Here is a 22,823-nt window from a genome sequence, read left to right on the forward strand (position 1 = left end):
TATTGTTAGATGTTTGCAACATAACTGTATGCACATTAATCAAGAAGAAGTCCCACTGTGCTCAGTGGTGCTTACTCCTCAGTCAGTGGGCAGGTGCAGGGTACTTTTTAGACCAGGGCAGCTATATAGACCTACAGTTGCCTATGGGGCCCTGCTGTGCCTGTCTGTATCCCGGTGGTGACATCGCTGCCCTGCTCCGCTCTCCTGCCAGTGTCAGAGGTGCAGGCGGAGGCCTGCTGCGCCAGGTCCCTTGGGCGCACTGCCGTTCGGCGACGAGAAAGGAAGGAAGGAAGGAGCAGCCCCACCGCTCAGTAAACGTCAAGCCTGCCTCCAGCTCCTTTCCCGCCCTCGCTTGCGGCGCCAGCAGTTTACTCTGGCTCGCCTCCAGGTCACGGAACAGATTAAGCCCAGTCAAGGGACATGAAAGCCTTGGCTGCTATAGGACATCTTCTGCCTCCTCCACTCGCCGGGGCAACGGGACGACCGTGATTAAAGGAAGAAACCCCTTTGTCTTTGTCGGAAGACAGCTGGGTCCTCAGCATCTCTTAGAAGCGCTTTCCTTCGACGAACCGGAGGTGTTTTCTCGTGCCGGCATCTCCTCCGCCTCCTCCGTTCTCGTCGCAAATTCATCCGGGCCTCGGCCGCTTCGCCTCATCTTTTCACCGCTCATCCTGATCCGCTCAAGCGCAGCCACAACAACCACGCTCACTTCCCTTTCGCGAAAAGCCGGAAGCGCTCTCCTCAACCCGGAACTCCATGGGCTGAGCGCCGTTCTAGGAACAAACCCATCGTTTCCTTCAGTTCGAAGGCGGTCCTGTTTTGTGGTCGCCGGACGTTTGTGTTCGAACCCGGTTTGCCTCCTCGAGGCCGTCACGGGGGCGAGGGTCCTGGGCACACGGGCCAGGCATGCTCACGGCACGGACGGCTCTTTGGAGACGGCTCGGGGCGCTGCCCGGCACACACAGCGGTAACCCTTCGCAGTGTATCCCCTTGGCCCTCCTCGCCGGTTTCCTGGGAAGGGGGGGACTTCTCTGCTCTGCCTTCCTGCCCCTGCGAGGGGCAGGCGCATAGGCTAGGGCGGTTGGGGGCTGGAGTCGATGCTCGCGGGTTGCTCACAGCCCGCGTCTTCAGCCGGACCAATTAGCCAGCAGCAGGAAAGCACGCGAGCTCGAGCCTCCTTATGTAGCGTTAAACTCTGATTTGGCTTGCCTCTGAAATAGTGATTGCACCCTATTACCAGGCGTAGGGAGCAAATTATTTTTCTCTAGTTTAAGTAGTAATGTAATTGCTGTAGGCTGAATTTTCCCACCACTGTTGCATGTAATATAATTCTCAATAGGCAAGTACATCTGATGCAACATATCCTTTAATAAGGTGTTTATAAAGATATCCTTTAATAGTAAGATGTTGCAGGGCTTTGTCTGCATATGAATTGCAGTTTCATAAATCCAGTAGGATTTTATTCTTATGTGAACAGGCCTAACAATCTGTATATAAGGCAGATGAGCATCCAGTGCATGCTTAATCATTTCACCAGTAAATGTGAAAAGGATTACACTGCAAGCCTGTTTTATTTTAATGTAAAACTAACAAAGTGCTGCAGAGACTTATTATTGCTGGAAATTAAGCAAACTTTTCTCTTTTTTCTCAGCTGCAAATCTTAGCTCTAAAGATGGAGAACCAGTGAAATTTAAGCCACCGCCAAAGCCAATAATTATTGATGAATCAAAATCTCAAGCTGCACAACAAAAGTAAAAGAATCTTGATCTTAGCTATATCTAATTTCTTATATGTAACATGGAAAGTCATCACTTGCTTTTAAGCTGATGTATTTGTTCATGTGTCCAAACAGATTTCTGAGTCCTGAATTCATCCCTCCCCGGCAGAGAACAAATCCTCTCAAATTCTACATTGAAAGAAGAGAGATGATACAGAGGAGAAAAGTAATGAATATACCAGAATTCTATGTTGGTTAGTAGCCTATCTAGAATATAGACCTCATAATGTGGTAGCTACTGTGTCACAGCGATAATGGTAACTTTGATAAGTATACTTTGATTTTAAGTGGCACAGCCAAATAACAAAACAAATGTTGAGGCCTGTAGTATTAGACAATTGGACTGTTTTACTATAAATCAGTAAGGCATTTATCAATACTCAAGCATTTTAGGCAGGAAGTTGCTATCTAACACTGGCATTGGGAACCTCTGAACAATGGGCCAGATATGGCCTGTGGGGGTTCCCAATCCAGCTTCCTCCCCACTTTGCCTTGCCAGTGAGATTAAAGCTCTAACCTTCTATCATCACCTGACTGGAGGTAAGAGCATTTTGCCCTGCCATGCTGTGACAAAAGCTCCTTAAAAATAACAGGAAAAGGCAAAGCTTTCTTATGAAAAAAGAGTGATTTCCATCTCCATAAGTAGTTCTTGCCTTTGGTTGCATGGTGCAGCACATTTTATCTAACTTTTCATTTATCTATCCAAGATAGTTATATGCTTCCTTAAGAGAAACACTGTCAAGGCAGCTTCCCAAATGAAACAAATTATGTGACAAATTAGTCATTAATAAATGATAAAAACTAGAGCATGCTGTCTAATAAATTGCAGCGCTTCAATAAATTTTTAAAAGCACTAGCTAATCATTTCTCTGTTGCAACAACTCATACAGCTTAACCACTGAGCCAGTGTGTGGTTTAGTAGTTAAGAGTATAAGGTCTTAAGAGAAGTTCTGAAAAATACGTGCTTAAGAGCTCTTCTAAAGGTCTGTAATGACAAGGCCAGACCCTACCCCAGTTGGCAATGTATTCTACCATTGTGGGTCCAGAACTGAGGGAGCCAATTTTCTCCACCAACAGACATGTAAGTAGGGCTTTCGCAGCCAACTTCAAAGTGCAACTGGCTGGGCTGGGCCAGCGTAGTTTTTTAGTTAACTTGGCCCTGGACAGTCTAATTTTTCTGTGCAAACTTTTCAGGGGACAGTATGCTGGAGGATTTCCAGGGCCGCCACACATGGCTGGTTGTGGGTTGCTTTGTAATCATTGGTTTAAGGTTTTAAAGGTAAAAACTGACACTGTAAATCGGTCTCAGAAATACACTGACAACCAGTGCAACTGGTGCAGTATGTCACATGTGCCGATTACCATGCTCCCCCCAGCACTTGTGTGGCTGCATTCTGTTCCCACTGAAGTTTATGAACCATCTTTAAAGGTAACTGCACAAAGAGCACATTACCATCGTGCAGCCTATGTGGAGATGTGTCATCTCCAGGCAGCTAATAAGCACTCTGGGCTACTGCTTCCTAATGGAATCTAAAGTTGAATTGGGAATGGCTGTGATGCTGCAGAGTTATGTAATTTTATTAATAAAACTGAACAATCAGATTAAATATAATTTTAACATAGCCAGTTTTTATAACCTTGCAAAAGAAGCATATAGCTTGAGCAAGATTTTGATACTCTTCCTAAAGTTATTTTATTTTTAGGATTAGTAGCTTACCTTTCTGCAATGGAACTCAAGGTGTCTAAGGGTCATTGGATTGCTCCTTGAGCAATGAGGGTGCTATACAGTGAGCTATACAGTGGTGCCTCGTAGTTTAAACAACTCTAAATTCAAATGATCCAGAGTTCAAATGCTAAAGTCAAGATAAAATTGCTCTGAAGCGTGAATGATACTTCTATGTTCAAACTGCATGTGCTGTGAAAAAATGTAGTTGCTGTATAAACGCCATCTGTTTTGTGCCCAAGTTGTCTCTTGCTGTGAAACATCTCTTGTGTAACACTCATGCAGTACAGTAAATGCAAATTTCATTTTATTATCCAGTACATATTTATGTATTTTATTGTTTTCAAGTTTTAATTAATAATTTTGGCATGTAATTGTGTTATTTTTACCTTAAATTATGCATATTTGCTGTTTGAGTTTATCAAAATAGGTATTTTTTAGGGTCTGGGAATGGATTAATTTACTTGCTATTATTTCTAATAGGGAACATTGATTTGGACTTCAAATATTCAGAGTTCAAATAGCCTCCTGAAACAGATTAAATTTGAAGCACAAGGCACTGTACAGTGGTACCTTGGCAAACAAACGTAATCCATTCCAGGACTCTGGTCATGAGCCAAGTTAAATTTCCCCATAAGGTTCAATGTAAATAAGGTTAATCCATTCTGTAACCATTTTTTAAAATCAGAAAAATGTGAAGCAAAGTGACAAAGAACAACAAAGATCGTGGCCATCTCCCCCTCCCCACCCCGAGCACAAGCACGGCCATCTCCCCGCCCCCCCCAGCATGAATGAGATCGTACCTGTCATCCCTGCATGCGCCCGTCATCCTGGTGCGCTGGGGTGCGGGAGAGACAGGCGCGATTGTTCGTGCACTGGGGGAGAGAGAGACGGGCATAAACAGGGTGCACTGGAGGACAGATAGACAGGCGTGAACGGGGCGTGCTGGGGGACTGAGAGACTGGCGCAATCTTGGCCATCCCCCCCCCCGCCCCCAGCACGATCGCGGCCATCTTCTCACTTGGGGGGTGGGGAGATGGCTGCAATCGTGCTGGTTGTGGGGGCGGGGGAGATGGCCGAGATTGCGCCCGTCTTTCCTGCAGGAGCACGCCCATGATACGCATGTCTTCCCTGCACAAACGCAGCTGCGATTGTGGCCATCTCCCCACTCGGGGGTGTGGGGAGATGGCTGCGATCTTGGTCGCCACCCAATGCGGAGTTTGCAACCCATGTCAAAATTTTCATGAAATTTTTGTTTGCAACTCGATTTGGTCGTGAACCAAGGTGTTTGTGAGCTGAGGTACCACTGTATTCCCAAACAGGCTAATGTCAAATCAGTATTGTGATAATACTGTTTCATGGACTCAAATTACTAGTTCAGTCCAAGTTTTACCAAGACAAGTCTTTATATTAACCTTGGAGAGTCTTCATTTTACAGAGTTTATTAAATAGTTTACTTTCATTTCTGGCAGGAAGTATACTTGCTGTTTCTGCAGCAGATCCCCACTCAAATGGAAAGAGCAGCACTTTCGTAGGACTTTGTATTCAGCGATCAGGGAAAGGACTTGGTGCAACCTTCATACTTCGAAATGTAATAGAAGGACAGGGTGGGTACATTTTGTCGGCATGCTTTTGAATTTTTGGGCAAGGAGACATTCTGGGTACAATTGGTTTTATCCACTCCCTAGGAGTGTAATGTGGGTACAGAGGGAAAAATAGGCTGCTATGATACATCCTCAGTGGATGTCCTCAAGCCATTTACGATGAAACAGTAAACCAAACATTACAAAAGGAGAATTATTTTTATATGAGATTTCATGCATGAACACACTGGAACTGGGTATCTTAACATTCTAGTTTAAAAGTTGCATTGTTATAAATTCATTCTAATGAAAATTTAGGCTGATATTTGAAGTGCTGGGTACCCTTTTCTCAGCAAAGCATTTACTTATTCACTATTTCTTAAAATACTACATATTTTACTCCAAACCACTGCTGTTCTATAACAAATATAACTGTTACTTCTTTTTATCATTTAAATCTCTGGAACTGATGGAATTACTAAACAGTAGTTAAGAGTGCTGGGCTGGGACTCAGGAGATCTGGCTTGTAGTCCTCACTTAGCCATGAAGTTCACAAGGTGACACTGGGCCAGTCACAGTCTCTCAGACTAACCTACTTCACAGGGTTGTTGTGGGGGTAAGTTTGAATAGGGGAGAATTATGTAAGCCACCATGAATTCTTTGAAAGGAAACAAGGTGGGATATAAATATATTAAACTAAACAATTTTCCATTTAAGGTATTGAAATTTGCTATGAACTTTACAATCCCCTAATCCAAGAGATCAAGGTTCTCAAACTGGAGAAGAGATTGGATGATAACCTGATGTATTTACGAGATGCCCTTCCACAATACAGCACGGTTGATGTAAACATGACATCTTTGCCTCCTTCAGTTAATGAAGAAGTTCCTGTCAATCAGGTAATAGCAAAGGAAACTGACACATATGATTGGCAATTAGTTGTATTTAAAGATCATTTTGCCTTATAAAGCTGTCACAGAGCACACTTCTTTGTTTTGGGGATGCACTTAGAAGCTTGCAGTTATGTTAAATACCTACTCCCCTGAAGGGAGTTGCTTTCTGTTATTCACCAGAATATATTCAAGTCATACCTCCTGGAACCACATGTAGATTCAAATACAAAATGCAGTTGAAGTCCATATATTTCTGCATCTATGATGTATTTATATGTATTTTTCAAAATCACACACCTGATGTATACATTTGGGGAAATCCATAGGGAAGAGCCTAAATTTTTTTGTATGCAAAAAAGTAACAATCCCACAGACAAATACAGTGAGAATTTGGAATAAGGTTGAAGGTGGAATTCTACAAACCTTAAAAAGGTTGTTCTGATTTTCAAGTCTCTCTTGTGTCAGTACTATCCACTGTAAATGGCTAACTGCTTTAGTGAAGAGATGGGGACTTCATTTAAATGGAGGGGCCAGATGTGCCTGCACTTTATCTTTCACAATATGGGGGAATGGGCAAAGGCACCCTGACCAGGGCCGCAGCTGGAGCACTTAACTCCAATGGGACCCAGCTCTGATGTACCACAGACTTTTCCTGGCTGGAGAAAAACAGCATACACCAAAATCACCTTGGCTGGCATGTGCAGTACTGTAATATTTCACTGTGCCTCGCAATCTTAGTCTGCTCTGCTCCACTGGAGAAGATCCAAGATAAGGTAGGGTACTACTTGCCCTCTGAGCTGAGAGGCTGAGTAGCACACTAATAAGGAAAATCCTCCATTATCTCTGATCAATAAGCATTAATGCTTGCTTCCAATAAGTATTGGAAGTATTCCCCTTACCTCTGAGCAGGCTGAAAAAAATGTCTAAGGTTACCTTTTGAAGGTGATTGGCTTGTATGTGAATCTGCATTATGACACATTCACATGCTTCAAGTACAAGGTTCCCCACTGCTTGTGTCCACGCCTGGCTATCCCTGTTAGGGATGAATAGTTAATTGTTCTGTAAGATTTTTTAATTAAATGTCTTTGCTACATGTCCTTCAACATGAACTACCCCTCTGGGTTTCTTTTATGTTGTAACCATATTGGAAGGTGGTGGCATGATGATGGAGAAAGGTATGTATGACTTCATGATGCAGGTTCTGCTCTGGCACGGCCAGAGAAAAGATTGAAATTTTCCCAAAAACATAGTTTCAGAAGTGTGCTAAAAATTATTCTTGGGGATAATAATTATTATTCTTGGGGATAATGTGGGCAAAACTAGTAAAGTCAGAATTAAACCCAGTGTGAGCTCCAGTGTCTGGTTTGGAAAGCATCTGAGCCATCTGCACTGCTAAAACAAAGGTATGGATAGGAGTGCATGAAATATGAATAGATAAAATACTGCTGAAAAGTCAACACATTATCTAACTTTGCTTTCAATTACACAGATAAAGGTCAAGATGAAACCTAGACCTTGGTCAAAACACTGGGAACATCCAAAATTCAATATCAAGGGCATTGACTTTGACTTATATCTCTCTGAAAAAGACAAAGCAAGAGTGGAAAAATGGAAAATGCCTTGGAGAGAATTTGATATGATGCTGGAGTATGATACATCAAACATTGAAAAGTTAATCTGGGATGAAGTGAATGAAGAATTGAGAAAAAAGGTATAGAAAGACCACCAGCAATCATTTTTTGTTGTTGCTTTAATTCTGCAATGTTTATGTCAATAAATAATTTTAATTGTCTACAGTGGTGCAAAGTTGGCTTTGTATTAAGAGGATGGGAGTGCTATTCAAGAGCAGTTTTTGGGTATGTTTCTGTCAGTAGTATATGACTACCAGAGTTATGGCACAGGAATACTTTCTGTCTTCTATGCTCTATTTTTTTCTGGTTTTCTAACACAGAGACTAAAGGCTAGGATTGGGACCATGTTGTGACCCCTAGTTTCTTCACACACACAACTGAGTAAATGCATGTCATGTGTTTAGTATTCGTATTATTGGTAGAAGCACAACAGCAGAGTTGGCAGATGTGGGCCTTAAGTATAATATGCATCATATCAGACCATGCAGATTTTGGAGAATGTAATATCCATGAGAGTTTCCATAGCCAACCTGGTTTTCACAGGGAGTCATGTTTCGTGATATGAATACCATGATATGGTATGGCAGCTGTTGGCAGGACATGAGATGTTTTTCACTGAAAGCAGCTTAACAGAATAGAGTCAACAACAGTTACAGCCCATAGGATTATATGTATTCTTGGTACTCATTTATGATCCATGATCACTGATGTAATTACTAGAATGATAGTATTTCCATGGAAAGCACTGTTTTCATCCAGTGACCTGGTTTATATTCTCTGTCATATAGTTGATATGTTGAATACCTTTAGTGTGTAATATAGTAGAACATAATTCAAAATTCCTAGACTCTGGAACAAGATGACTTGTTCCACAGGAGCACTGTGGCTAATAATATTAGGCGTCCCAACCAATTTAGTTTTAGGTGCATGCTGAACCAGAATGCTCAAGATGATCTTGATGGAAAATGAACAGACAATAAATGACCTTGGATTTAATTCAGAGTGATCACATACAAATGCAACTGAGCAAATTGGAAACTGGCAAATTGGAAAACCTCTGGAATAACTGTCAACAGTGCTATCGCATATATATCGGGGGTGGCCAGATTTGCTCAATGGAAGAGCCACATGCAGTAAATGTCAGATGTTTGAGAGCCGCAAGTGAGTGCCTACAGGTGGCAAGCAGCAAGTGGACACCCAGGGTGGCAAGCAGCAAGCTGCAAAATATACTCAGGGCACCACATACCGCTCCCACACTTCGATTTGGCCACCCCTGGTATATGCTTGACTGTCAGAGCAATATGAGAACAGAACCAGTTAGCTAGGAAGGTTGTGGGCTCTCCCACACCAGAGGCATTCAAGATGCAGCTGGACAGCCATCTGAGGAGGATGCTTTAACCTGGAGTTCTGAGTAGGGGATTGTACCTGATGGCCTTATTACCCCCTTCCAATTCTAGTATTCTATGATTCTGATCACTTGCTTTTCTTTTTCTGGGTGGCCTTACCTGCGTGTGCTCTCTCACTTGGGACAACATGGTGGAGAAAGCTGCCAATGGTATTATCCAGAATACTGAAGCAGAAACTTCTAGCGCCTGTGTGTGTTATGCACCTCTTTCTGGCCAATGCAGCAGGGAGGACTAATCTAGCTATGGTCAGTGCCCATGCTGTGCTGTAGAGACAATCAGATAAACAAGTGAGAAAATGAGATGTTTGCTTTTCCTCTGGGTGCCATAACCTCTGCTGAGTCAGCCAGATGACTCTCTAGTCCAGTAAAGATAGCAGCTGGATGGTTTGATTTGGCTCACACAACAGAATCCACTGTGGCTTAATTAAGCCATTGAGGTTGTCATGTTATGCCAAGAGCCTGCAGGTACCTTTTCTGCACAATGCCCATGAGTGCCCCCACTAGCCATGGTTTGCCTTTCTCTGTGAACCCACCATAACGGGTTGTCCATTTCTTCAAATAACTTACAATGTTGGGGTTGTGTGACATGGCAAGCTACAAGTATACTGCTACTTGTATATTAAATATGGCATCTGGCACATCTGGCTAAGCCTTGTGGGAAAATTAGATCACAATGGCTTAGTGTTGCATGTGAGCAGCCCTTAAAATACTGTGGTTTATTTACATTTATATCACATTCTATATCCAAACAGGATATCTAGACAGCTTACATAAAGAGTAGAATGAGAGTAACAAAGACAGCAAAATTCACGATAGCACTTGAATAGGAATCACAAATAGGAATATATAAAATATGTAATATAATCATTCTAACCATTAAAATACTGGGCAAATAAAATGGTTTTGGCTTGGTACTAAAAGAATAAAGAATCAGTGCCAGGTGCACCTCTTTAAGGAACAGATTCCACAGTTGGGATTCTACCACTGCGAAAGCCCTTCCTCTAGTAGCCATTTCTAGCCTCTTTCAAACAGGGCTCCTGCAGAAGGACCTTAACAGATGATCTTAAGCTCTGGGCAAGCGTATATGAAAGGAGATGTTCCTTCAGATACCCAGGCACTAAACTGTTAAGGGCTTTATACATCAATATTAACGCCTTAAATTGGGCCCAGATTTCAGTCAGTAACCAATGAAGATGATAAAGGACTGGTATTATATATCTTGTCTGTCCAAGTTAATAGCCTGTCTGCTCTTTTCTATACCAACTGAACTATCGGGGCCATTTTCAAGGGAAGCCCTACATAGAGCACATTGCAATAGTCCAAGCAGGAGGTTACCAGAGCATGGATTACTGTTGCTAGTCTGTACAAAGGACATAGTTGATGGATCAGCTGAAGCTGGTGGAAAGTGCTGCTTGCTACAGCAGCCAGCTGTGATTCCAAGGATAGCTCTGGGTCAAGGAGCACACCTAGATTGCACACCCTGTCCCTTAGGGGAGTGCATCCCCATCCAGAACACAGCAAATATTACTCACCTGGATGGATGACCAACCTACCAACAGTATCTCTGCCTTACCTGGATTAAGTCTCATTTACTGGGCCTCATCCAGTTCATCACCCCACCCAGGCATTGGCTCAGAATTTAAGAATTGTCCATTGTTGCTTATATTATTCATATAATGTAGCATCTCCAAAAGTGGATAATCATAATGACTGCTGGTGCAGGCAGTTAAGTCCTGTGGAGAAATTATTCCATGGTGTTTTAGTACTCCAGGCTAACAGCATGTCATTGAACCAAATCACCCCACAATCCATGTTGCCTAGACAGCTGGCAAGATCAGTTCCTTCTGCCCACCTGCAATGGGGCTGTGATGGCCCCACCCTAATATGCTGGAAATGACCTGCTGTTCATTAATGTTCTACCCTCTGTTCCTTCCTTGCAATATTATTATTAACCTGTCCACCACCATACAGGACAGACTAGGATGGGGAATATCCCCATGATGTCCACAGCGTAGAACACCAACATGTTCACCAGTCGCACATAAGTGGATGGAGAACTTCCACGTAAACCACGTTTTGATACCCATTCCAGGCCTCCTGGATGAGTCCCAGGCATTATGAGGTTAATAATAACAGCAGCAATACACAAGACTACAGTTTCAGTCCTACAATATTGCTTTCAAGTGTCGCTAACTCATGCCGTTCTGTTCGGCATAGTTGTGGTTTAATAAAGGAGCCATTTGGGCCTGTTCCGCTCGGCTTTTACGCCGTGGCTAGAACTTACAGACTCGCCGCTGTGTTGATTGCGGCGCTCGCGTTCGCCTCCAAACGCTCGAAGAGGAACAAGCTCTAGAACACGCCTCGTCAACCTGCTGCGCCTCCGCGGCCCGCGCCTGCCCGGCAGCACCGCCTATCGCTTCTCGCCGCTTCCCTCTATGCACACAGGAGCCTGCAGCGGCCACTATCGCCATGGCCCGGTTTTGACGCAGCCGCGATAGCTGGAGGAGGAGCCAGGGCCGGGGAGAAGGCAGTCAGCCAGTTCGCCCGGAGAAGGAAGGAAGGTGCTGTCAGGCAGAGCAACAGGTAGGCGCAGGTGCTCGTGCCCGAGGTTTCTCCAACTGCCCCCTCGCCGCCGCCGCCGCCGCCGCCGCCACTACTGCTCAAGCGGTTGGGGAGCTGCTAGGGAGCGGGCGGCTGTGGCCGGTTGACCCTGCATTGGGCCAAGCCACCTAGGCCGAGCATCACGGGGAGGTGTGCCTTTGGGTCCCCTGACAGAGCCGGCGGGCTGGCTGCTGCTCGAAATCAAGGCCCAGGTTGCGTCGTTTTTTGGGGGCGAGCGTTAGGTCGCCTGCGGGGTCCTCTGAGTCGATGGAGAATTGGGGGAGTTAATCATAAGACGTGGTTTGAGCACTGACTAACTATAGCAAAGCTAGTTGTGGTTCTGCGCAACTTAGGGTTGGCCGGGGGAATGAGCGCGAGGGAGACAGAGGCGTCCAATCGGGTGAGAGGGGATTTGGGGAGGGGGTCAGTCAGGCCGGCTGCTTTCCAGAGAGCGGCGTGAGGGCGGAAGCACCCGCAAGTGCTTTGACAACCGGCCGCGAAGGTGGGGCGGGACTTGCGAAAAAGGAACTCCTGTAGGGGAGAGCGCGATGCAAGTAGCAGTCGCCATTGTGCGTCGCCGATGTGCGCTGGGGTCTGCCTGCTGCGTGCATCTGTCACGCCTGGCCTCGAAGGCCCCCTCTGCCCCAGCGTTGAGTCACCTTCACCTTCCCGTGCTCTCGAAAGCGTGACTGAGAACTCGATGGAGCGGCTTGCAAAATGTAAACATTGCTGGCGTTTGCGGGATAATTGCTTAAATTGTCCTATCAGCTCTTTAGTTGAGTGGGTTTATCCAAGATGAAAGCCAAATTAAATAGAATTATGCTGACTAATTAGCAAACTAAATTGTCTTGGACATTAAAAAAAAAGTGCCTAGAGCTTTCAAAAAGAGTTAGGCATGAGTTTGGAATTTTTATTTTTTGGTACAATTATTACATTATAGGATCCGCATATTTGCATTTTTGAAGCTTTTGGAAATGTATCATCTTTATTTTGTCATCTTTGAAAAACCCTATTAAGTAAAAAACTATTCCCAGCTGTGTGTACTATTTCAGTTTTAAATACAGTAAAAATATATCGGTTTTCTTTATGAAACCCTTCATCTCATTTAATCCATTAGACTATGTAGAAAGATAACTACATACTCTGAACACCTCCACATGTTTCTATGGGAACTATGGTTCATTTCTTGGTAGTATTTATAATGATGGATGAACAAGGAAAAGCATTTTCATTTGCATGGATAAAGGAGGAATAAGGGGAAAGTAGTCATATTTACTGATATTAAGACCAGCCTAAGTATTTTAGGTATTGACACATCAGAACACAATTCTATTTTAGCATAACTCAGTGTCTTTGCTGGTATTACAGAAAAAAAAATAATTGCTATCATTGAAATAATTGTACCTTTCTGATCACAAAAATTCAGCAGCATTTGGTGTGGTTGAAAAGAGTTAAGACTCTCCTGGAGAGTAAGAGCCATTTTCCCTATCATGGATTATGCATGCAGAGTACAGGGGGTTACTGAACAGCATAGGGGAAATGATGCATCCAAAAATTTGAACAGTCATGGGTGTGCCTGAATGGGACAAGGAGCCCCATCTTGCCAGTGCAACAAACCTAAGAAATTGATAGATTTTAAAACAAACAATAGGAACGGAGGGGTATTTGTTTAATTGTGATGTTGTGCTGATGTATTATTTCAATGGCATTTGAAACCAAAAGGTATAGAAACTTAAATGTCTGAAAAATGAAAAACAACAATATTAATATTCAGAACTGACTTGCTCAACATGCACTGTCCACTAAAGGTGTTACTGTACACTTAACAGTGCAGGCTTAATCATATTTATTCAAAACTAGTGCTCCTGTGCTCTGTGAAGCTTAATTTCTTTTGCCTGATTACCACTGTAGCTTTCATATATTTTTTTGAACACATAGGGCAACTGATACATATCCAGATTAGCTGGGCAACATTTGTTTTGGAAGCTCTTTTGCAGATGTTCTACTGTGCGTATTCCCAATTTTGTGGTATTCCATCTTATTACCACTTGTGTTCTGTGGAATATTTGCTTTTTCATTTCAAGCAATCTTGCTAATCATTATTTATATATTATTACATTATTGTATGACAACATACTGAAAGGCGTAGAAGAAACATTTGAATTCATGTTTAAACACAGTGAAAAAAGTAATGTCAGAATACTAGGATCATTCCAGAAATAATGGAACCTAGCATTTACTGGAAAGGGGAAAAAAGATCTATAAACTCATTGGCAGGATGATCCTGTGGTCCCATTACACTTAGCATATACTATGTCAGGGCTATTAGCAAAGTCAATAGCAGAAACACTGTGGAAACTAAACCTGCAACACAGCATGACAATAGTCTTCCTCACCAGTCAAAATACTGTATATTGAAGCACTCCTGCATTATTTATCTTACATACACTGTAAGATAAACCAATGTACAACCAAGCAGTCAGAAATTTCAGTAAGTTTAATAAAGAACTAAAGTTGATATGTTTCTGCACCCAAAAGGAAGATTTGGACAAACTCTTATCTCCATGAGTAGGAAACTTTCCCCTTCAAGTTAAATAGCCGTGTTCTCTGTTCCAAAACTAATGAGTTCTGCTCCTAAGCCGTGCTGTGCTGAACACAATTCAGGGCCATCACATAAAGGACCCTTCTCATTCATTCATGCATTCAACTTCTATTATCAATTAGTCCAAAGGACTCTCTTAGACATGTGGGCAGATGATTTGGGTGACAAAGTGGTGTACCTAGCTAGACTCAGCTGCTCATTTTCTGTATTTTTAACCTATTGACAAGGCTGCTTGTGCTTGACAGTAGCTTACTTCCAAAAAGAACCTTGATCCAAACACAACTCAGTACCATTTCATAGTGGACATTGGGGGTGACCCAAAGCTTATTCCAGGGTTCATATCCAAGTTCCTTATCATTGTCATCTGAGGTTATCATGTGTAAATGAGTGCTGTGCAAAAATCAGAATTTTGACTGGAGAGATTTATCATCTTGAAGATGATTAATCCCTGGGGATATGATATGGGTTACTTCAAAGTTTACTTAGAGTCCCAGTTTGTTAATAAGTTTACCAACTGATTACCATTTTGAAATTTTTCACAAATAAGGAATTGGGACCCGGGAACCAGCTTCATCATTGAGACATTTACAGCCGCACACTACAGGATTTATTTGTTGAAAACCTCTCTTTCACAAATAAAAGAAGTGTATTTTCAAATACAACCTAAAATAGTCACTGTTTGGAAGGCAAGCGATCTAACCAGACAGAAAGGAAAAGCGTGCTTTTCCAGTCACAACATTCAGCCATCTTAGTAGCCCAGCGAATGGCAGGTTCATGTGGAGTACATATAGGCCACTGAGGAGAAGGGCTCCCATTCTGCTGCTGGAATAATGCTTGAAGATATTGCAAGATTCCAAGTGGGATGGGAAGCGCAAAATGTAAGCTCTTCTCATTTGGAAGTTCCAACCTTATTACAGTCAGGCATGCCAGAGTTTTCTCTGCCACTTACTACCCATTCTTCAAAGGAGAGGTTGGGGTTGATATAACCCACTGGAGCTATTGGCTGGGGCTATGGGTGATATGTGACATTTTGTTACTTTCTTTGCTTGGCTTGTTCTCTATGTAGTGATTCTTGAGTACCTGTCTGGCCTCAAGAATCATTGGAAAGTGGTATTGTAATAATATTACTTGATAGAAATCCTGCCAATATTTGTTGTTGCTGAAGGACTGAAGCAAATGTGTTTATAGAACTTTGTGCAGGCAACTGATTGGGTAGTGAGCTGTAGTTAAATGAGTAGTCTTTTGGTTTCCGGTATAAGGGGCATGGCCATAACTTATGAAATAGTTTCACTGAACTGGGCCACAAAGTAAACCAACTGTTTGAAGCTGATTGTGGAGTGAAATTTGAAGTCTTGGTGAAGAACATGAAGTGCCCTTGCTGCATCTGACCAAAGGTCTATTACATTCATTATCCTGGTTTCCACAGTGGGCCAGGCACATGTCAGCAAACTCTTTGTTCCACAGAGCAACCAGGACTTTAATAGAAGAAGTAGCCATGCTATGCTGACAGGCCCCAAGGGCCCTCAGAAATCAACCACTGAGAGCTAGGGTGGTGTAGTGGTTAGGAATGTGGGACTGGGACTCAGGAGATCTGGGTTCTAATCCCGACTCAACCATGGACCTCAGTGGGTGATCCTGAATCTGTCACAGACCCTCAGCCCAACCTACCTCATGGGATTCTTGTTTTGAGGCTAAGATTGAGAAGAATCTTGATTATTGAGGAGAATTAAGTAAGCTGCTCTGAGTTTCTTGGAAAGGCAAAAAGGTGGAATATTAATTATAAATAATAAAAACATTACTGTCCAGGAGTAGACCATTCAAACAAGTTCCTCAGCTCTGAAAATGGGAAGGGCTGCCACTAGTCTAATCAACAGGAAGTGATACAATCATAACAAAGGTGTTACCAAGAAATCCTCCACAGTCATCTTGACCTTGACTTGAAAATAAAGTCAAGTTAGCATAATATGGTTGTGATGGCAGCAAGAAGTCTCAGGTCCCCTTGCATAAGATCGGTAAGACCACTTCCACCAACTCTGTGAGATTGTTGGGCAGCAGGGTGGGCAGTTTACCAGCAGTATTCACCTGCCCAACAGAAGGCAACAACATTCAGATCACGTATTCAAATAGATAGGAAGCCTGGAGCAGAATATAGAATTCCTATACAGTACCCTATAGTAGCCCCCTCCAACCTTTGAGATTCTCTGTATTTCAGCACTATTATCATGGCAGGAGAGTGGTTTGAAGAACTCTGAAAAGCATCTGCTAGAGGAATTGGGGCAACAGCATGGCCTGCCCTGAAAAAGGGGCATGGCACAGTTTCCTGGTGTAGCCATCTTACCCTGTTTCATGGGTGAGTTGGCCCTGACTCCAACAATTAACTTTCTGTATACCAGCTTCATGATATGTTTGTCTGTCAGAGGCCTTGAGTACTTGTTTGGTCGGATTTTTTTCTTTTATAAACTGTTTTGGATTTGTTTCACATGAAAAGCAGTATATTAATATTGTGAATAAATAAATAAATAATAAATACTAGTATTCAAGTCAGTGGAATGAAGTGGATGCAAAAGTTGCCTGTTAAAAATGATTGAGCAGGGACTGCAGGCCAGAAAAGTCCAGACAAAGTAGCAAGAAAAATGAGAGTCTAGATAGGGGCAATCCCAATCTTTTACTCTCCTTGGAAATCTGTGTAGTTCCTGGGTCAATTGTAGAAAATGTTAAGTATGTCCAGAGGCCCCAAAAGGGTTGTGTACCCCTGTTTTAGATAAACCACAAAACTCAGGGATGGATCACTCATACCACAAAGTTTTAAAAAGGGGAACATGAAGCTGTTGTCCACTCTATATTGTCTGCCAGAGGATGCCAATATAAACCAAGTGGTTTATAGTGGAGAAACCTTACTACTTGAAAGGCCTCCAGACTGTGGAAAAATAGGTATTACTGTACTTTCATCTGTACATCATCATTTGCACAGATAGTGCAAATCTGTGGTGGAAAACTGGATACCTGTGAATTTCTTTCTACTGAACCAGAATCTTGTACTCCATAGAGCAGTTTCCTAACTGCACAGCAGTAGGAGTAGAAAGGGGCAACAGACATCCTGGAACTTTATAGGGAAGCTCAGCCAGCAGCGAAAGTGGAAGGAGTATTACAGCTTTGGTCCAGTGTCATGCCAGAGCCAACTAGAGGGTCAAATTTATTACTTTGCCTTAACATTCCTTTTGTTATCCTCTCCCCCATGTTCATTTGCGTGCACGCTTGTGCCTCCTACTTAATGACTTTTTAAAAGCTTGTTCATCCATATCCTTCCTACAAATGTTGATGAACAGAAATGTATTAACAAAGATTTTGTTCTGTGAGGTACCTGCCCCTTTACTCTTGATGGAACTCAAGTAGACAAAACCTAAAGCATATCAGCCCTCTTTGTCCCCCACCCCCACATTAACAGCCATGTCCTGAAGACAGCTGAGATGAGCACGAAGCTGGACTTAAGTCCCTCTAGCTGAGAAACAAAGTGAACAGTGTTAGAGATGGAATGAGCTCTTGAAGTAGGAAACATAGATCATGCCCACTTTCTTGTACCAGCAGGGCCACTGTGGTTTTGAAACTTGTGTAATAGTCAGCAGACGCCCAACTATTGCATCCCTGATAGAGGCTTGTCAACATGTAATTGTCTGCCAAGCAGTTTGCAAAGATGTGTAGGAGCTGACTAAAACAAGAAGGTTAGCAACCCTATAGAGCAGGGGTGGGCTTAATTCTGACAGAATAACATGGAAGAGCCAGCAGACTAGACAAGGACTGTATAGTCTCTGCCACTCAGGAATAGCACAGCAACAAGAAACTCCTGACTCAACTCATGTGCAAGTAAGTCCAGTGCCACCTCAGGACTAAACAGTACAATGCCTCTTTCCTCCACACTGAAGGGACTGTAAACACTGAAACAAGGCTGGCCGCTCTTTTGTAGAAAGTTGAAGTGGGATATTGTAGTCCAAGAGCCAAATTCCATTTCAGAGGTGCTCTCAGGGGCTGCATACCAGTGATGGGCAGGACCATGGCAAAAGGGGTATGGTTAAAATAGTAGTATAATCTAATTCAAAGCACTTACTGCCAGTAACTAAGCCTTAGGAGAGGAACTTCAACCTTCTGGAATGTCAGTGAGGGGTGGGAGAGCAACTGCACAAAAGCCAAGAAACCATCAGATTTTTGAAAGCTGTGGAAAAGCTGGGGATGCTGGGGAAGAGGGTGCAGCCATAAGGGAACCAAAGAGTTCATGGAGGAGTTCACTCATCTCCTTCTGGTTCCAATGCTCCAAGATTCAGTAATTTACAGAGAAGTAGCATTTCAAGTTGATTTCAAAAACAATCTTGCTGTTTCCACACTGGTCTTGGATTGTTATTCCTATTCTTGTGTCACGTCTAGGACTCAGCCTCTTCTTTCCATTTTGTGTTTCTTTGCCTCTAAACTGCAGTCACAAGGATACACCAGTTAGAATCACAATGAGGAGGAATGAAATGTGCTACTGTGTTCCTGATGAACTTATTCCAACATTTATCACCAGGGAGAAGATGACTGCCCTCTCTGCTACAAGTGTGGAAGTGGAGTTCCTATTCTACTTATGTATTGAAATTGAAAAACAATAATTAGGTGTTATCAATCCAAGGATAGTTGATGACACTTAGTATTCTATGTTTTTCTTTTTCTGTATATGATTCCATTTTCCTGCTATCTACCCAAAAAGAATTCTTTGTCATGGTCTCTGTGCATCACATATATGGGCTTTGCACCTACACAGAGTCTACTGTTGGGAAGCTTCATAGCTAAGCATTCATTTTGGGCAGGAGCCCCTCTTCCTGTTGCCAGGAAGCCTGGGGAAAGCTCCCTCCTTCAGTTCCTTTTCAGCCACTATTGTGTTCCTTGGAAAGAAAACATGTAGTATGTAATATTTATTCTTGCTCTATGTTCTGCTCATGTATTTGTTCATGTTTTGTTGTTCAAACATGACTTGCCCCACCATTGGTACCACTTTCCTATAAGAAAAGAGTGCTTTTTCAAGACTGGCCCACATACCTAGAAAAAAATCCTTCCTCCACTGCCCAAAAGTTAAAGCAGTATCTTTAGCAGAGGTCTTGAATCTCTGTGTCATTTGTTGTCAGACCTGCCGGATCAACAGACTGATTTTGCTTTACAGGAGCTGAGCTGTGTATTGACCTTGTTGCATTATTAATGGTATGCTGTTGTTGGGTTGCAGATGGCCAAGAGCTAGCAAAGAGCGTTCAGGACCATGATGGCTCAGATTCCTACAGCCGTAAATGGTAAGTAGCTTGCTTAGATTACTCTCTTAAGAGAAGGAACTTTTTCTGTCATAGTAGCTGTTCAAATACTGACATGCCTCAGAATTTGGAGCAACTAGAAGAACATCTAAATTTGCTTACATAATTCAATTGGTAAATGACTGGGTTTGCGCAACATGTTAAGCCGTGGTTGTTTCTAAGCCATAATAGTTTACTGTGTTGTCTAATCACAGCACTCTTTCTGCTTATAAACCGCTCCAACTAGTCATGGCTTGCTGTAGAGTTTAACAAACTCAAACTAGAGAACCCTTCAGCAGAGTGGTAGAAAGGCACTCCAAAGTGCCAAAACAGAACTTAGGGACTCACCCTCCCTGCGGTGAGTCATTTAGCAACTTGACTTTGCTTGCTTATTTATAAGGGTCTGTGGTCATAAAACTGTGTTAAGGAATTCCTGTGGACACAATAAATTTTATTTTAAGTTTTAGGGTCTCAAGGGTCAGTAGTTCAAGAATACAGGGTGGAATTGTTTTGGGTTTTTTTGAGTCAGTAGTTCAAGAGCACAAATAATTCTCATCTTCTGCTGCTGGAATATTCTATGCAAAGAACTGGAGATCTCAAAACTCCCCTTAAGTAAGATTAGTATGATAAAATGTGGGCTCTAGCAGTGATAGCTAAATATATTAGAACAGAGAGACGGAGGGAGGGGGTGGAGATATATTTAAATAAAAGTGCAAACCTTTTACTAAATATTATAAAAGAAATATTTCAGTATGAAACTATTTTTCTTGGCATTCTTCTTAAAAATGTGGTCTATATGAGTCACTCTTCTCATGTTTTGCAGGGTTGGGGGAAGTCCTTTTGCCCTCCAAAGAATGCCTATAATCCTCTGAGTTTGGAGGTTACTGATAACCTTGCTGGATTGCACTACTAGGAGGTTAACATGCCATTATCTCTAATACCTTACTTCTGGTATTTGTGAAAGTTTCTAACTAGGGTTTAAACGTTATTGTCTATGAATCCTGATGAACCCATGATCCATCTAGCCTGGTACTGGCTGCTCTGCCCCTTTCCCAGAACGCTTCAAATGCTTTTATCTGAAGATGCTAGGAATTGGAACTGGGAGGACCTTATATATGGAAAGCATGTGCACTGCCCCTTTGCCATGACCCTCTCATGGGTACTTTGATATTAGAATAAGCCATAAGTTGTTGTGAGGCATTTTAGACATTGTGACTTCTTAAACTGACTTGCCTGCTTCTTTCTGTCATGGCTCCTGTATCGTTAGCAACTGCTTATTAGAAATCCAGTGGAAAACATTTCTGGGCTTGGAGACCAAATGGTAGGTAAATCTGTGTATTTTGGAATGTTAATTGTTAAAGGCACAAAGACCATGACTGGAAAAGGTATCCAACTTTATTCTGTTAGCTTTGGTGTAAGAAAAAGAAGGTATTCTGTATCATTTTAGCTGTTGCTTGCACATTCAGTTTTCCTTGAATACAACCAATTGAGCAGCTAATATTTATAGGAGCTGCCTGAATGGGGATATACACATAGCATCCAAACAATATCAAGCACAGTCCTTTTCTTTTACTGAGCAATTACTCTGTGTTTGAAGTGGTTCTTCTGAAGTGAAGCTTCTTGGGTTAACAAGTATTTCCTTGATAAGGTCTGTGGCCATAAGACTCTTGTTAGGAAATTCCTGTGGACACAGTAACTTTTATTTTAAGTTTTAGGGTCTGAAAGATCAGTAGTTCAAGAGTACAAGGTGTTTTTTGGAGCCTGTAGTTAAACACACAAAAGAATTAGCATGTACTGCTACCAAAATAAGGTATGCAAAGAACTGGAGATCTCAAAAGCTCCTTTATAATTAAGATAAAATATAGTACAATAAAATGTGGGATCTAGCAATGATAGCTAAATAAACTCAATATATTAGATCAAGAAAGAGAGAGAGAAAGAGATGAGGTGGGGATACATTCAAAGAAAAGTGTAAACCCGTAACCCTTGAGTATTGTAAAAAAGATATATCTCAGTATGAAATGCTATTTTTTCTACATTCTCCTTGAAAATATGGTATATATACTCCCATCCTCCATATGCAAAACTTCATTAAAGTTTATCCTTTAACGTTCTGTTAGAATGTATTCTGAGGAAAGAAGGGCCAGGGTCTTTGTATTTTATAGTATAACAGAAGTGGCCAACCCTGCAACTCATAGTGATGCAAAATTGGAGATTAATCACTTTCAAGTAGTGATGTAGTGTTAATTAATTAATAAGAATCACAGAGTAATAGAATAGTAGAGCTGGAAGGGCCAGAAAGCCATCAGGTCCAACCCCCTGCTCAGTTCTGGACTCCAAGTTAAACCAGTGCTCTCAGGTAGAACTTTCATCTTGAATACCTGTAGTGTGGGAGAGCTCATAACCTTCTTAGGTCATTGGTTCCATTGTGATACTGCTCTAACAATCAGGAACTTTTCCCTGATGTTCAGCTGGAACCTGGCTTTCTGTAACTTAAGTGTTTTGTTCTGTGTCCAACACTCTGGGAAGATCAAGAAGAGATTCTGGCCTTCCTCTGTGTTTCAAGTTCTTGAAGAGTGCTATTGTATCTACCCTCTTCTTAAGGCTAAACATGCCCAATTCTTTAAATCTTTCCTCAAAGGGCTTGGTTTCCAGTTCTTGGATCATCCTTGCTACCCTTGGATCATCCTTGCTACCCTCCCTTGAACCCTTTCCAGCTTGTTTGCCTCTTTCTTCAACTTTGGTGTCCAGAACTGAGCACAGTACTCTAGATGAGGCCTAACCAGTGCTGAACTAGTACTTCATGTGATCCTTCTATTAATGCAGCCTAAAATGGCATTTTCCCCTTTTGCAGCCACATCACATTGTTGACTCATATTCAGCTTGGAATCTACAATTCCAAGATTCTTCTCACTTGTAGTATTGTTGAGCCAGGTGTTCCCCTTCTTGTAATGATGCCTTTGGTTTGTTTTTCCTAGGTTCAGAACTTGGCATTTGTTCCCACTGAATTTCATTCTGTTGTTTTCAGCCCAGCTTGCCAACCTATCAAGTTCACCTTGAACCTTCTTTCTGTCTTTCAGGTTATTTGCTATCCCACCCAGTTTTGTGAAATCTGCAGATTTGATCATAGATTATGCTTTTCCCTATCGAAAACATTAATAAAAATGTTGAAGCGCGCTGGCCCCAGTCTGAACCCTGTCATATCCCATTTGTTACTGCACTCCACTTTGAGAATGTGCTGTTGATGAGGACTCTTTGAGTCCAATTTTGTAAGCAACTATGAATCCTCCTGATAGTCTAGC

General features: G+C 42.3%; 2 protein-coding genes across 7 annotated transcripts in view; both read left to right on the forward strand.

Moving 5' to 3' along the window:
• The first annotated feature begins 779 nt into the window (after positions 1 to 779).
• MRPL19 (mitochondrial ribosomal protein L19) lies at positions 780 to 7,768 on the forward strand. Its single transcript, XM_044419235.1, has 6 exons — positions 780 to 967; positions 1,652 to 1,751; positions 1,853 to 1,971; positions 4,973 to 5,107; positions 5,801 to 5,982; positions 7,466 to 7,768. The coding sequence occupies exons 1-6, from the start codon at positions 907 to 909 to the stop codon at positions 7,691 to 7,693; spliced, it is 825 nt and encodes a 274-aa protein (XP_044275170.1). The 5' UTR covers positions 780 to 906; the 3' UTR covers positions 7,694 to 7,768.
• Positions 7,769 to 11,459: 3,691 nt separating this feature from the next.
• Positions 11,460 to 22,823, forward strand: part of ITSN2 (intersectin 2) — a 122,726-nt gene continuing 111,362 nt past the window's right edge. For 2 of the 6 annotated variants that reach the window (XM_044419237.1, XM_044419242.1), the window contains exons 1-2: positions 11,460 to 11,595; positions 19,461 to 19,524. In XM_044419237.1, coding sequence (XP_044275172.1) covers positions 19,494 to 19,524 — 31 coding nt within the window. In that variant the 5' untranslated portion in view covers positions 11,460 to 11,595; positions 19,461 to 19,493. Of the gene's footprint in view, positions 11,596 to 12,131; positions 12,333 to 19,460; positions 19,525 to 20,344; positions 20,438 to 20,788; positions 20,843 to 22,823 lie in introns of those variants that run through there. The other 4 variants (XM_044419238.1, XM_044419239.1, XM_044419240.1 and 1 more) reach the window with 4 other exon arrangements.

The sequence above is a fragment of the Varanus komodoensis genome, unplaced genomic scaffold (assembly GCF_004798865.1).
Source record: "Varanus komodoensis strain SLA01 unplaced genomic scaffold, ASM479886v1 scaffold100, whole genome shotgun sequence".
NCBI classification, from domain to species: Eukaryota; Metazoa; Chordata; class Lepidosauria; order Squamata; family Varanidae; genus Varanus; species Varanus komodoensis.